The 16,070-nt window shown below is 36.6% G+C and overlaps 1 protein-coding gene across 4 annotated transcripts in view; it reads right to left on the bottom strand.

Moving 5' to 3' along the window:
- Positions 1-9,043: 9,043 nt before the first annotated feature.
- MAP3K7 (mitogen-activated protein kinase kinase kinase 7) overlaps positions 9,044-16,070 on the bottom strand; it is a 65,521-nt gene continuing 58,494 nt past the window's right edge. For all 4 annotated transcript variants that reach the window (XM_036413805.2, XM_036413806.2, XM_036413803.2 and 1 more), the window contains 3 exons: positions 14,801-14,862; positions 14,001-14,116; positions 9,044-10,760 (listed from right to left, as the gene is read on the bottom strand). In XM_036413805.2, coding sequence (XP_036269698.1) covers positions 10,580-10,760; positions 14,001-14,116; positions 14,801-14,862 — 359 coding nt within the window. In that variant the 3' untranslated portion in view covers positions 9,044-10,579. The remainder of the gene's footprint in view (positions 10,761-14,000; positions 14,117-14,800; positions 14,863-16,070) is intronic.

Here is a 16,070-nt window from a genome sequence, read left to right as displayed (position 1 = left end):
TATGGTTTCACAGGTGAATACATTTTACCAAAACTTAACAAACTGTACACCTAAATATGGTTTCACAGGTGAATACATTTTACCAAAACTTAACAAATTGTACACCTAAATATGTACAATTTGTAAGTTATACCTCAACTGTTGAGTATTTAAGAGTTTTAAAATCATTGGTCCCATTCAAAACAAACCCATTCCTAATTTCATTGGATTTTTTATTGAAATTACATTAAACAAATAATCTATATGTACATATAGCTACAATATTTTATCAAACTGTTTTCTTATTTAGGAAAATGTTAAATTCATTTTAACATTTTCCTAAACATTTATTTTTAAAAACAAAAATAAATTCTTGTTTTATATAATTCATGAAGACTCTGGCTTCTTTAAATTCTTATTTCCTGTTACATGTTTTCTTTAGTACTTTATAGTTTTATTGCAATTGTCAGTATAATTTTTAAAAATCTCACTCCTACTTCTAGTTATTATTTTATAGAGAAAAACTACTGATTTCAATACATATCACACTTTACCAAATTCTATAATTCCGTAGAATTTAAATAGAATCTTGTGAACTTTCTATACAATTTTACAGTCTGCAAACAAAAATAGTCTTGTTTCTTAATTTCCAGTGTTTATACTAATTATTCTACTTTGGGGGCTTTTTACATTAATTAAAACTTTAAAAATGTTGAATGAAGATAGCGAATCTCTGTTTTGTTTCAGATTTAATTAAAATGTTGCAAATTTAATTAAAAGGTTGCAAATTTAATTAAAATGACAGTCACTGATTTAATATGCAGTTGATTTAGATGAGTGGCTTTTATTAAGTTTGGGAAATTACATTTTAATCCTTCTATTTTATTTGTATGTATTAGCAAATGTCCTTTAGGCATCTATTGATATATTGTACAGCTCCTTTAAGTTGTTTATATAATGAATTACACTGAGACTTAAGAATGTTGCATTTTTCTTATAAACTCTACTTCCAGGTGTATCAATCTTTTAATATTTTGACACTCTTAATTTGGACAGATTTATACAGTGATGATAGAACTATATCATACTTTTTAATGCTATATAATATATAGTATATCTCTACTGCTGGAAACCAAGATCAGCAGTAATTAATATAAATGTGAGAGACCACCAGAAGGCTGAGTTTGGGCTCCCCTTTTATATTTACAGGGTAAATATTTATATTTTATTACTTACTGCTGACTCAATGGCCTAAAGAAAACTCCCCCAAACCTCATAATCTTACTATTTACTATACACATTACCATTGATGTCTGTTTGCATTCCTAAAAGGCAATTGTGTATTCTAATAAATAAAAGCAACTGGGGCTGAAACCGGTTTGGCTCAGTGGATAGAGCGTTGGTCTGCGGGCTGAAAGGTCCCGGGTTCGATTCCGGTCAAGGGCATGTACATTGGTTGTGGGCACATCCCCAGTAGGGTGTGTGCACGAGGCAGCTGGTCGATGTTTCTCTCTCATCGATGTTTCTAGCTCTGTATCCCTCTTCCTTCCTCTCTGTGGAAAATCAATAAAATATATATTTTTTAAAAAAGCAGCTGGGAAAAGAGACTCAGTGGAATGTGACTGCTAGAGTTGAGTTTTCCCTGGCCTCCCCCCATAATTTCAAAATTAATCTTGTCTTGTGTATCAATTTGTGCGTCAGCTCTTTTTCCAAGCCTTCAAACCCGAAAGCCATGCGGGCGGTGGCTTTTCACACTCCACCAGTTCAACCCTGATGACTAATGCCTATTTAGGTTGCCTTTTTATACTGTTATAATAAACACAAATGTAGAATAGTCTACCTCTAAAATAATTTCTGACTTCACCTTTACTTGCTTTGCTTCTTCCTTTGGTGGAAGAGACAAAGTTCATATACTTAAATTTTTTCATTTTTCTGATATTCAGGTAAACCTTCTTATATAGGAAGTCAGCTTTCTCTCCACTCTGCGTCCCTGCCTCCACTTATTTAAAACATTTTGAGTTGGCTTTCCATTATTTTTGAAAACTCTCTGCATCTTTCCAAATGTTATTCTTACCTCCATGCTCCTATTTTGTATGAACCCCAGGAATATGGCAGATTTTATCTTTCTCTGACTCACTAATGATTCTGACTCCAATTCTGAAGTGTGGGTTTCCTGTCTATACCTAGCAATTCTTAAGACACCAGCTGGGTGCCATACAAGTCAACTCAATTCTGACACTATCTACTGAGAGAGAGCATCTGATTCCTTAAATTAGAGATTCAGTCCCAAGTGACTGCACTCCCCCACACCCCAATTCAGACACCAATCACAAATCCAGATTGTCACCTGTGCTTCTTTCTGATGGATCAGCTACAGATTAGAGGATCCAACGACCACTCCTTAGATTCAATTAATTTGCTCACTCGGTGAAACATTTTATTTACTAAATCATCCTTTTATTGTAAGAGGATGGAACTCAGGAACAATCAGATGGAAGAGATGCAGAGGGTAAGGTGTAAGAAAGTGAGAGAAGTTTCCATGCTCCCCGTTGTTCGAATCTCCCTGGTCCTCAACGAGGTCACTGACCTGGAAGCTTTCCTGACCTTGTCCTTTTGGGGTTTTTATGAAGGCTCCATTACACGGATAGGATCAATTCAATCACTGGCCAATGGAGACTGAACTCAATCTCCAGCCCCTCTCCCCTCCCCTGAGGTGTGGAGGAGGGGCTAAAAGTTCCAACTTTCTAACCTGTAGTTGGTTCCCTGATAACTAGTCCCCAGGCCTGCACTACCTGAGGGGAGAAGGGGAAGGCTTTCCAAAAAGTCACCTCATTAACAAAACAAAAGACACCTTTATTACTCTCACCTTAGGAAATTCTAAGGGTTTTGGGAGCTGTATGTCAGGAACAGGGGACAAGACCAAATACATATTTATTGTAACTTACAATATCACATGCATCCTTTTAGCTTTCACAATACTACGTGTTAGGATCTAAAAAATTTATAACTGCTATTCTTTCTATCCACTCCACAGTGTCAGTAATTCTCAAATTTGTCTGTGCAAAAGAATCGCTTGGGAAACTGGGGACAAAAAGTTTATCCCTGAGTCATATCCTGTCATTGTGAAGCAGAATTTGAGGCTGGACCACCCACAATGAGCATTTAAAAAACAAACAAACAAACAAACAAACAAACACAAATAACTTAAAGCCACTATAGTTCTGAATCAGTTTTCCCACCTCTTGTTGGGACTGTGCTTATCTTCATCAAATCTGGAGAACCTTGGGAATCCCAGCCCCTCAGGCCCAGCCCTACCTGCAGGCATCCAGGTTGGGGCTATTAGTGAGGGAAAGTTCCTGTCCTTGTAGTTTTCTTGCAGGCGCTCCAACTGTGGCCATGGCAAAGGGCCTTGGGCTCCTGCCAAAGAAGCATGGGTAGTTATGGGTAAGGTGATCTTTCCGCTGGCTTTTATTTTTACTGTGCAGCATACAATAAAAAGGGAAAGAACTTTTAAAAGAGTAAAATCACATTGTCAACTTCTGAACATCCACTTCATTTTTCTGTTTTCTCTCATAGTCCTTGGAATATTCGGGGGTTTTAGTATCTCATTTCCATTAAAGACCAAACAGACTTTCTTGAGTGGGCTTAGGAACCTAGCTCTCCTCCTCTTTGTTAAGTCTACAAGAAAATACATTGCAAGTTCTAAACTGAGGTTTTTATAGGTCTTGAGGCTAAGACCTCGGTTTGAACTGGAGTCCTTCATTTACTGTATTAGCTGGGCAAATTTTCAAACATCATTGGGCTTCAGTTTCTCTCTAAAGCAAGGATAACATTTAAGAAATGCCTGATGTTATATCTGATAAGGGGTTAGTCTCCAAAATTTATAGGGAACTCATACAACTTATCAAAAGGAAGATAAACAATCCAATAAAAAAATGGGCAAGGAACTAAAGGGAGCATACAGAAGGCCAAGAGACATAAAAACATGCTCAAAGACACTAATCATCTGAGAGATGCAAATAAAACGAGAATGGGATACCATCTCACACCTGTCAGAATGGCTATCATCAACGAATCAACAAATGACAAGTGGAGAAAAAGGAACCCTCATGCATTGCTGGTGGGAATGTAGACTGGTACAGCCACTGTGGAAAACAGTATGGAGTTTCCTCAAAAAACTGCATATATCCCTACAGCCACTTCTAGGAATATATCCCAAGAAATCAGAAACATCAATCAGAAAGGATATAGGCACCCTTATGTTCATAGCAGCACAATTTACAATAGCTAAGATTTGCAAACGGCCTAAATGCCTATCAGTAGGTGAGTGGATTAAAAAACTGTGGTACATCTACACAATGGAATACTACACTGCTATAAAAAAGAAAGTACTCCTACCATTTGCAACAGCATGGCTGGAACTGGAGAGCATTGTGCTAAGCAAAATAAACCAGTTGAAGAAAGATAAATATCACATGATTTCACTCATTTGTGGAATATAATGAACAACATAAACTGATGAACAAAAATAGATCCAGAGACATAGAAACATCAAACAGACCATCCAACCTCAGAGGGAAAGCAGGGGAGGGGGAGGTAAGAGAGCAACCAAAGGACTTGTATGCATGCATATAAGCATAACCCATGGACATAGACACTAGGGGAGTGAGGACATGTGCTGGGGGATGGGAACCGTCGGAGAGAGATCAATGGGGAGAAAAGACCACACACACACACACACACACACACACACATATATATATATAAAAGGCTAAGCAACTGACTGGTAGCTATGACACACAATGACCACCGGGGGCAGAAGCTGCAACCAATAGCTATGATGCACACTGACCACCTGAGGGCAGACATTCAACACAGAAGTTGCCCAGCTGTGGTGACTTGGCAGCCGCAGTTCTCAGGACCAGAGAGGAGGGAGCCAGATTCTGGGGTCGTTCACCTGAGAACCACCCTTGTAATCTGGGGGCCCCTGAGGGATGTCGGAGAGCTGGTTTTGGCTAGATTTTCATGGGTCAGGCCAAGGGATCCCACCTGCTAGAGGGACCCCACTCACTCCGCAGATGCCCTTCGAGCCTCAGCACAGCCTCAGGTGCAGCCAACCAGGGCAGGACTGCAGAGGTTGACTCCAGAGCATGTCCAGCTTATCTTGCCCAGTCCCACCCTGCCAGCCACCTTCTAATTAATTTCCTTTCAATGTGCATGAATCCATGCACCAGGGCACTAAAAAAAGAAAAAGAAAATCCTAAAAAAGTATACTCTTAGTAAATGTTAATTCCATTGTGTCTAATAGTATCTCTTAAGTTTAAACTTTTTTTGTCTTATGCTTTTCTCATAATGGCTTGTTCTACCAAAGTTTCTTTCTTCCTTAATCCCTTGACCTCTTTTACCCAGCATTCCCACAACCCCTTCCCATTTGACTGCTGTCAGTTTGTTCTCTGAGTTCATTCATTTAATTGAGATATAATTGAAAGTTGTTTTCTAAGCTCAATTATCTGTTATTAAATACCTAAGTCACTTTGTCTACTTCACAACTAGTATTCCAACTAAAGTGCTCCAACTTCACATTTTGAAATTTTATATTTCCAAGATGCATCAGTTATAAACACAGCAAAATCTTAAGTACTGTACATCATATTGGTCAGATTTTGATACTAATGAAAACGGAAATTACCTCACATTTTTTTCCTATTTCTCCTTTTACTATGAAAAGTGTGGACAGATGATTCAGAGGGAAATAGTGGCCTAGCTTTTATCCCACCTCTAAGTTAGACACATGTCTGCCCATTACACAGACATTTCCTTGCATCCCTGAAGGTAGGATGGCCATGGGACATGCCATGGTAAATACATGTGAACCTATGTTCTTCTTGACATCATAGATTAATAGTGGCCAGAGTCCACTTCCATAAGATTCAGCTTAAAACAGACGATGGAAGGACAGACTAGGGCACAAGTCTCGACCTTAAGGAACCTATTTTCCCATCTGTGAAATGGGAATTTAACTACCATGAGACTAAAATGGATATGTCACTTGGCAATAGCCATAGCAGCTTGGTTTAGTGGGTGCTCAATAAAAATTTGTTACAGGCATGTTAATGGATGGATTTACTAAAATGAAGGTAGAATTTACAAGTGTGTGTGTCACACACATGTTGGTTGGGGGGGAGGGGTCTAATACGTTGGTAAAGGAATAAAATAATGTAACTTAGATAAATTACAAAAAAATCAGTTTTCTAATTAGAAGAATCACTTAGCAGTGCATTCTATTCTGTACTTCATGCAAAGTAGAATTCACTGAGATTGTGAAGAAATCATAAACTATTCTTAAAAACAAATGAAGAAACTTGGAGGAAAAATAACATTCAATACCCTGAAACAGCGGTCGCCAACCTTTCAGACCTTGCGAACCACCAATCGGCAACCACTGCTCTAAAATCAGCAGTCACCAACCTTTAGGACCTCATGGACCACCAGTGGTCTGCAGACCACCGTTTGGTGACTGCTGCCCTAGAATACTTAAGCAAAAATAGTCAAACATTTGTAACACTTACACAAGTATCTTCAATATGCTATGCTGCTATAGGTAATTTTTAAAAATTTATTTAAATTAAAACTTTTTCTCAATTACAGTTTATCCTCAATATTATTTTACATTAGTTTTAGGTGTACAGCATAGTGGTTAGATAATCATATGCTTTACAAAGTGCTCCCCCTAACATTTCCAGTACCAAACTGGCACCATGCATAGCTATTACAATATTATTGGCTATATTTTCTATGCTGCACTTTACATCCCCATGACTATTTTGTAGCTAACAATCTGTACTTCTCACTCTCTTCATCATTCCTCAAATTCCCCTCTCTTCTGGCAACCATTAATTTGTTCTCTGTATCTATGAGTCTGTTTCCGTTTTGTTTACATTGCTCTTTAGGTTCCACATGTAAGTGAAATCATGTGGTTGTCTTTCTCTGACTTATTTCACTTAGCATAATACTATCTAGGTGCATCCATGCTGCCCCATATGGTAACATTTTGTCTGTCATTTGAATATGTTTTTGTTGATAGAGAAACATCAATGTGAGAGAGAAACATTGATCAGTTCTCTCCCTTATGTGCTACAACCTAGGATCAAATCTGCACCAGGATGATGGTCTAACCAACCAAGCCACTGGCCAGGCCAAGATTTTGTTTTTTATTTTGATTTATTATGGCCATTTATTGTTCATTTCCCTTCCCTTCATCTTAAAGACGACCCCTTTAAAAAAAAATAAAACTGGTTGGTGGTGATGAATTTTAGCTTTTTCTTGTCTGGGAAGATCTTGATCTATCCTTTGATTCTAAATGATCAGTTTGCTGGGTAGAATAATCTTGGTTATAGGCTCTTACTTTTCATCACTTTGAATATTTCATTCTAATCTGTTCTGGTCTATAAAGTTCCTGTTGAGAAACCAGCTGACAATCTTATGGGAGCTCCCTGATAGGTAACTGACTGCTTTTCTCTTGTTACTTATAAGATTGTCTTTAAACCTTAGTATTTTAATTATAGATGTGTCATGAAAATGAGCTTTTTTGTGTTCATCTTGTTTAGGACTCTCCGTGCTTTCTGGACTTCTATAGTTATTCCCTTTAGCAGGTTAGGGAAGTTTTCTGTCATTTTTTCAAAAAAGTTTCAATTTTTTGCTCTCTTTTCTCCTTCTGGCACCCCCAATGATACAAATGTTTTACCTTTGAAGGTGTCCCAAAGGTTCCTTACTTTATCCTTACTTTTCTTTTTTACCTTTTTCCTTTTTGCTGTTTTGATTGGGTGTTTTCTGCTTCTTTATATTCCAAATTGCTGACTTGATTCTCTGCTTCATGTACTCTACTGTTGAAACCCTGTAAATTATTCTTCACTTCAGTTACTGTATCTCTCATTTCTGTCTGATTCTTTTTTTATGGTTTTCATTTCTTTTTTTATGTTGTTAAAGTTTAAGGTAAATATTCTGAACTAATTTTTATTTGTTGAAGTTTAAGGTAAATATTCTGAACTAAGTGTTTTTATGGTTGAGGAGTACTTCCCTTTAGATTAAAGCTTTGCTTCTTTTCTTGGAGGCAAGAACAAAACATAATTCTGGCTTGTTCATAGACTGTTCGTGAATTTCTTACATTGCGAGCTTTTAGCCACCTGTCTTGTTTGTTATTTCCACACAAAAAACAAAACAAAAACAAAACACACACAAAACTAAAAAACCCCTCCCTCACCCCCCAAGGATTAGAATTAATACTAAAATCAGAATAAAAAATTTGGCTCATTGTTAATCTCTTTGAAGGTTTGATGGCTAAGGAAACTGATGAAACTGGCTGTGGATTTTAATGATCACTGAAATAATTTTCTCTGATTATTAATCAGGATTCAAAAATTTTAGCTTGGCAACACAACTACTTAAAAACCAAGTAAGGCTGAACTGTACCCAGTGTCCAGGAAGATTACAGGATTGAAAATCCCAGGAGCTAATGTTAACAAACAGGCAAGTGTGCAAAAAGCCTTTTTTGTATTTGGCATCATACTTAAAACTATTATTTACTTTCATTTACCTAGTCAGATATTTTTATGAATTGACTATATGTAATAGTAACAATAACTTTCTCCTTTAAGTATGTAATGTAGAGCAAAAACACATTAATGACTAAGAAATAAAATAAAAATCTATAATGTTAAATCCTAATGGAAAAGTCAAGCCTTAGTATCCCTGCCGGCATAGCTTATGCTCTTCTCTGATAATAAAAAACATCCCTAAACACTGATTAGGTCCCTTTTGGAGGAGTGACAAATATATATATAAACAATGCTATGGTTGAGTTATGCTTTTCCTTAGTCTACAGTTTTTTTGTGTGTGTGCCAATTTTATTTTACTATTAATATATTGAAGTCCAATATTACTTCCAGCTAGGTAACCAACTTATTTGGAAATAATAACCCTCCTTTTGTTTAAATGAAGTGATGGTAGACATTTATTTACCAGAATCTAAGAGATTTTGAAGAGCTAAAAAAATGACACAATTTAGTACAAACTGTCCTTTGCCTTTATTGCTTGTATACACAAAGATTACATTATAAAACTGAGTGGAAGGAGGAAAAAATAATGAAAGAAAAAGTTACCTGCTTTAGCATTTTTAAGAATAGTTTTGATAACTTAGATCAACCTGCTAATCTGAAATAGAGCAAAACTACAGTACAATCATGATATAGTTCTAATAATCACATCAATTATACTTCCATTTTAAATTTTTCTTAAAAAAACATTAATGCTATAAAAATGAGATTGATGACATCCTTATTTAAAAGACACCTTGTACTGGTATCAAAATATGATTTATTTTAATACCAACTGAAAAAATAGATCTTATATAGCCTATTATTTCAATGAAGTTTTATTACTTTTATTTTCAAAATTGGTAGCAAAGTTATTGTTAACAATATAAATTTTCTCTCTTTATAAGTGTTGGAATTTCCTTAAAAGTGTTGAAAGGCAATAGACATTCTAGGATGGGCTTGCCAGGAAAATCAATTATTCTAATACCGATAAATAAGATATTTGATAAATTTGTAATTGCTTCTTTCTTACTAATATTTCCTGATTTCCTAGTTTTTTAATGCATATCATGTTGTAAAAGTATCTAAGTCCAAGCCTTTTCACTGGAGCAATTATTTCCATTTTCTGTATTTCTCCAGTTTTTCAAATATATAGTAAAATAATCCAATAATTATTACAGGAAGGAATTATGACTTAAGTTGGATAGTGTTCATTTACTTTTTAATTTCATTGGAGAGATATTCATATTAGTCATAAAAGCTTTACAATTTCAACACGCATACATGTTATCACAGAATTAAAAACCTTTAAACTTTATAAAGGGTTCCACTTTGTTTAATGTGTCCTAATCAAATTTTCATCTAATGAAATATGCTTTTATTAAATATAGTAGCCACCACTTACCTTTAAATATTTTATGGATGAAACTAAGTTCAGTACTGATCCAAGGATGTTGGCATCAAAGCCTTCAATTTGAATATTCCTCAAGGTATTGCATTTCTAAAATGCACCACCAATTATTCTAGATTTACCATACCCTGTCTTTAACTTCGTATATACCATCCTCGGGGGGAAAAATTTTATTCATTTTTTTTGAGATGAGAAACAAGAACAGCATCATTCTTGAGGTTCCACCTCAAAAAAAAAAAGGGAAAAAAAGGTGTTTTGCACATAGTAGCTAGTTTGATACCTCCTGGTTTTGTTAGGCTAGCCTTCACACAAAGAGCATGCATATACAGCCATGGCTCACACATCTGTTTGGAAGTTGATTGAGAACTGCTGCTTATTCAAGTCATAGATGCCCCCATGTTACGCAAGGAGACAGTTGAATTGCATGTCCACCGGGAGAAAAGGAAAATAAACAATGAAACAAATGCAGCAAATATAGGTAGTTGGCATTCAGAACATGCCAAAAAGCTAACACTCATGAATGATTGTCATTATAAAGATTTTTGTTTCTTTAAAAAAAAAAAGTCTTTGCATATTTTAAAATTTAAGTCCTAGAGAATCATGAAGTGCCTTGTCGTTTTTGTTGCTGACTTCTGATGACCTCTAGTTGTTTTTTGCATTGCTGGTAATAAGTAGAAAGGCTTTTGTTTTCATCTAAAAGCTTTTTATGTTCCTGTACCAGACGAGATGTATTTTGCTGGTCCTTTTCATCCTGGTCCAGTTCTGCAACTAGTTCTTGCCTGAAAACAAATACCAATAATAAGATATTCTACATGATAGAAAAATTCATATCTTAATAGTTAAAGATGGAAGCTTAATGAAGTATACCTTTAATTCTGGGTTTATCATTATGTAACTTAGGTACACTACTCAAGGAGATTTATGAGCTGGAATGAAAACTATCAATCACTCTTCTGGTATAAACATACAAATATCATAATTCTTTTAATAAGTAACTGTACTTAGGTAATTAATAAAAAGATAATATGGAATAATAAGTCTCAAAACATTTCATTTGATATCCTTTTTGTGAAGGAAGGAAGGGAAAAAAGCTGGGAAGGGCTTCATCTGACTACAGAAAAATAACACTTAAAGATTTTATAGTTTGCATTCCACTTTTATATTCATGTACTTATATTCTGAAGTCAGAATTCTATTTAACTACAGTGCAAAGTGGCAGCCAGCAGAACATTTGCAAGCTATTTAGAATAGACACTATCATCTTAAATCTCTTACCTACTTTAAAACTGAGAACAATATCAAGTACTACTTTTAAATTGCATGTCTGCGTTTTCAGGAAAGATCCTCAGTAGCCTAGTAAACTTTTAAAAGTTTCTTATATTTGGGGGATATTAAGTATTAGCTCCTGAAGCGAAGCTACTGAATATTCCTCAATAATTAATGAAAAATCCTAAAAACTGCCGAGACCGGTTTGGCTCAATGGATAGAGCGTCGGCTTAGGGACTGAAGGGTCCCGGGTTCGATTCCGGTCAAGGGCATGTACCTTGGTTGCAGGCATATCCCCAGTAGGGAGTGTGCAAGAGGCAGCTGATCGATGACTCTCTCCCATCGATGTTTCTAACTCTATCTCTCTCCCTTCCTCTCTGTGCAAAATCAATAAAATATATTATAAAAAAAAATCCTAAAAACTATTTCTGAGTAACATTTCTTAGTTAAAGTAAGTATTTAAATTGACTAAACATATCATAGCTTTCACATCCCCCAATCTACTATTTGCTTTTTCTAGTACAGAATTTTTCTTTCAAATGATTAAAGTATGAAAAAAGTATAGATTAAATATGTGAAATAAAAAATATAGAGTTTATGCCAGTGAAATTACTACAGTGTTTTTTTGTTTTTTTTTCCAACATAGGGCCTATTCGCTAAAATCTGTTAAAAATAACAGTGAATTAGTAACACCAATAAAAAAACAAACAAAAAAATAAATAACCTGTTAATTTAATTATAAGCAAATCTTGGTTAAAAGCATTTAAGCTGAAACCGGTTTAGCTCATTGGATAGAGTGTCGGCCTGAGGACTGAAAGGTCCCAGGTCCAGTTCCGGTCAAGGGCATGTACCTTGGTTGCAGGCACTTCCCCAGAAGGGGGTGTACAAGAGACAGTTGATCGATAATTCTCTCTCATCGATGTTTCTTACTCCCTATCCCTCTCTCTTCCTCTCTGTAAAAAATAAAATATATATATATATATATATATATATATATTTAAAAAGCATTTAAAAATTAATGGGGCGTTAATTTTCACATATGACATATGGACAGGAAGTTTTGTCCAATAAATCTAAAGTCTATTAAATTGAGGTCTGCAAAATCGAGGGTTTACTATATTAGTTGAAATCATTTAAATCACTATTATCAGTAAATTGTGATGAAATTATTTTTTTTATTTTTCTTGGAAGTACAAACAGAAAACTTTCCATAGATTACTTCAGAAAATGAGATTATTTTTTGTTTTATTAAATAGAGGAAATCCTGTTACCATTTGTATATATAGCTTCCATGATTTTTTCCCTACATTTCATTTTAGTTATCACCACAAATCAGCTTAAGAGGTATAAAATTTCATGCTTAAGCAAAGTAAAGTTTTTTAAAACAAGAAATGCAAATAAAATATTGTAAAAATTGTACTTCATGTTTCTAAGACAAAGCACTATTAGTAAATCAAATTATTTTACCTATGTCTAAGAAAACAAATCTAAGTTGCTTAACCATAACTCTAAGAGCATAAAACATGTTTATGTGCCACCAGTTTACTTTCCTTAGTACAACTATAATATGATATGTCAAAAGGGTTAATTTTTGCATGAAAAATAGTGAAAGGGTGCTTAAACATATATAAAATCTCCAAGTTAGAAATATGCTTAATCTTTAATTCTAAAAATGATAAAGTTTTCGTGTCTTTAATACTAGAGGCCCGGTGCATGAAATTCGTGCACTAGGGTGGGGGTGCCCTCAGCCCATCCTGCCCCTCTCACAGACTGGGAGCCCGCAGGGATGTCTTACTGACGGCTTAGGCTTAGGTCCGCTTCCCCATGGGGAGCAGGCCTAAGCCGCAGTCTGGCCTCCCTCTGTGGGAGGTGACCATGCTGATCTGGGAAGGCGCCAGCCCCATCACCCTGCTGCTGCTGCCACTGCCACAGCTGCCAAGGTGCTTTCATCAACACGGACTACAGTTCCTTCACCACAAAAAAAAAAAAATGACAACGTTTTTAGCCATTTTCAAGATGTGTCTTTCATAAGATATGACATTTTTTTCTTTCTTTCTTTTTTTTTTTTTTTATCCTCACCTGAGGATATGTTTCCATTGATTTTTAAGAGAGCTTGGAAGAGAAAGGGAAAGACAGAGAAACATCAATGTGAGAGGGACACTTCAATTGGTTGCCTTCTGCATGAGCCATGAACTGGGAGGAGTCTGCAACCTAGGTACATGCCCTTAATCAGAATTGAACCTGGATCCTGCGGTTGGCAGGCCAAGGGTCTATCCACTGAGCCAAACCAGCTAGGGTAGGATATGACATTTCTTAGCCCCTCCAGCAGCAGAGCTTAGTTTTTCCTCCAGGAGTGTGGTGGAAAAACCCTAGATCACCTTCTTGGATTCTTATTACCCAAGTTACCAAGAACATTGCTAGTGGTGTATTGGGAGCTTAGCCAATGAGCAGTCAGAAAAGGTGTTTCCTCTGCAGCTCATGTGCAGAGGACCCCCTGCATTGTGTCTGCTGGGCTGGGGGCATGCCACGAGTCAAGTGGCGGTGGCCCGGGGTCACGCCCCTAGCCCAGCAGCCCTGCATTGTATCCGCAGCCCTCCCTCCCTTCATGGCTGGGGCACTGTACGCTATGGGCGTCACTGTGTCGGGGTGACAGTTAATTTGCATATAACCCTTTTATTAAATTGGATTGCACCTTAACATATTTCAAACTCAAAATACTTAATTTTAATTTTTATTCATAAAAGATAACTTACTTTCTCTGTAATAACAATGCAATTTCTGTTTGAACTTTCATATATTCTTGTGCCATTTTGCAATGCTGTTCAAACACTGCCATAGATTCTTTGGAGTTTGGGCATGGTGCTAGAGGCTGAAAACAAATTTTAAAATGTTAAAACATAATTAAATCAAATCTCATTATCTAGCTAAGGTGAGATTTAAAATAATGACTGTGATGTATTATTTTTATAGCACTCAAGTAATGATCTTTTAAAAATAAGTGTCCAACCATGCTCTAGAAAATCTGTGTCCTTCTGTCAGAGTTAACTCAGAATTTAAATTTACACTTGCTGTTTTAACAGTTGTTCCTGAGAACCATGAAGAGTACTCTTGGACTCAAGGCTTTATATTTCAGGTTGCCAAAAGGCATTATACCAAAAAATATTTGGTATAATGGAGACACTAAAGTGTATTACTTAGATTTTAGACACTATGAACATGACAATATATCACAAAATTTATTACATAGAAATAAGCAATACATAGAAATTTTATATTTTATTGCACTAAAATTAAAGAACAAAAAATGCTATTCTTGGCATTCTTAAAGGTAAAGAGTATTTTAACATGACTATTAGAGTAAGAACATGATTTTGCCCATTTTAAATTTAATTAACTGAAAGAATAATTTATTTTAACAAGACGAAGAGGTTAAAAACATAAATAAATGAATATACAAAGACCGAAACACAAATGTCAGCTTTAAAGATAAATTCTCTAAACTTTTTGTAAAAAAAAAGTAAACACTGACTGACAAAGTACAGGACTCCTTTACCTGTAGTTGGTGATCCAGTGTAAGATAGGCCATTGGGATGGAGTTGTCTGATCCATTCGTATCTGTAATTCAAGCATGGATTTTATTTATTTTCTGTCATAAATACTTTAAAACAAGAGCAGGAAAGCATGCATGAAATATTGGACTTTTCCCCCTAAAGTAAATAACATAAAAGTTATTACTGGCCCGGTGGGCATGGATCAGTGGTTTGTTGACCAGGAAGTCACAGTTTGATTCCAGGTCAGGGCACATGCCTGGGTTGCAGTCTTGATCCCAAGTGAGAAATGTGCAGGGACAGTTGATCAATGATTCTCTCTTATCATTGATGTTTCTATCTCTCTCCCCCCTCCCTTCTTCACTGAAATAAAAACATTTTTTTAAAAAGTTACTATTGATAATGAAGAATCTAGTTCTGAATTCTAAAGGTAAGCTAAACAGGGAATATCTAATTACCAGATAATTAGAATGCAACCATACTCTCATACTTATAATTTAAGTCGGCTATCTTTTATAATAAAGATATAATATGCAAATTGACCCTCACACCCTCACAAGATGGCTACCTACGACCAGGCCGGCAGGGGGTTTAGTGAGGGACAACCAAATGACTGAATAGCAGGCTGCGTGGGGCAACCAGGTCGGCAGGGGGGCTGTGAAAGGCAAACAGGATGGCAGGGGGGGGGGCAGTTAGGGGCAACCAGGCCTGCAGATGGGGTGACCAGGCGGCAGGGGAGGGAGGGGGAAGTTAGGGGCAATCTGGTGGAGGGGAAAATTGGGGGCGATTAGGCTGGCAGGGGGGGGGCAGTGAGGGGCGACTAGGCTAGCGTGGAGAGGGGGGGCAGTTTGGGGGCAACCAGGCCGGCAGGAGGGGCAGTTAGGAGTGACCAGGCTGGCAGAGGTGGGCAGTTGGGGGTGACCAGGATGCAGCAATTAGGAGCCAGCAGGCCAGGATTGTGAGAGGGATGCCTGACTGCCAGTTTAGGCCCAACCTAAACCAGCAGTTGGGACACCCCCCAAGGTGTCCTGGATTGGAGACGGTGCAGCTAGGCTGAGGCGACAACTCCCCCCCCCAACCTACCCCCCCCCCCCCGGCCTGTGCACAAATTTCGTGCACCGGGCCTCTAGTAAGTTAAATAATATTAAAGCTCATTAAGCCCTTGTTTAATTAAATATAAAAAACAAGGATATACTCAAGTGCTGATCTTTTAAAAGTAAGGAAATCTGTGTCCTTTTGTCAGTTAATTCAGAACTTAAGTTTACATTGCTGTTT

Source organism: Pipistrellus kuhlii, unplaced genomic scaffold (genome assembly GCF_014108245.1).
Source record: "Pipistrellus kuhlii isolate mPipKuh1 unplaced genomic scaffold, mPipKuh1.p scaffold_m20_p_5, whole genome shotgun sequence".
NCBI lineage: Eukaryota > Metazoa > Chordata > Mammalia > Chiroptera > Vespertilionidae > Pipistrellus > Pipistrellus kuhlii.
This window is presented reverse-complemented; position numbering and strand designations above follow the sequence as displayed.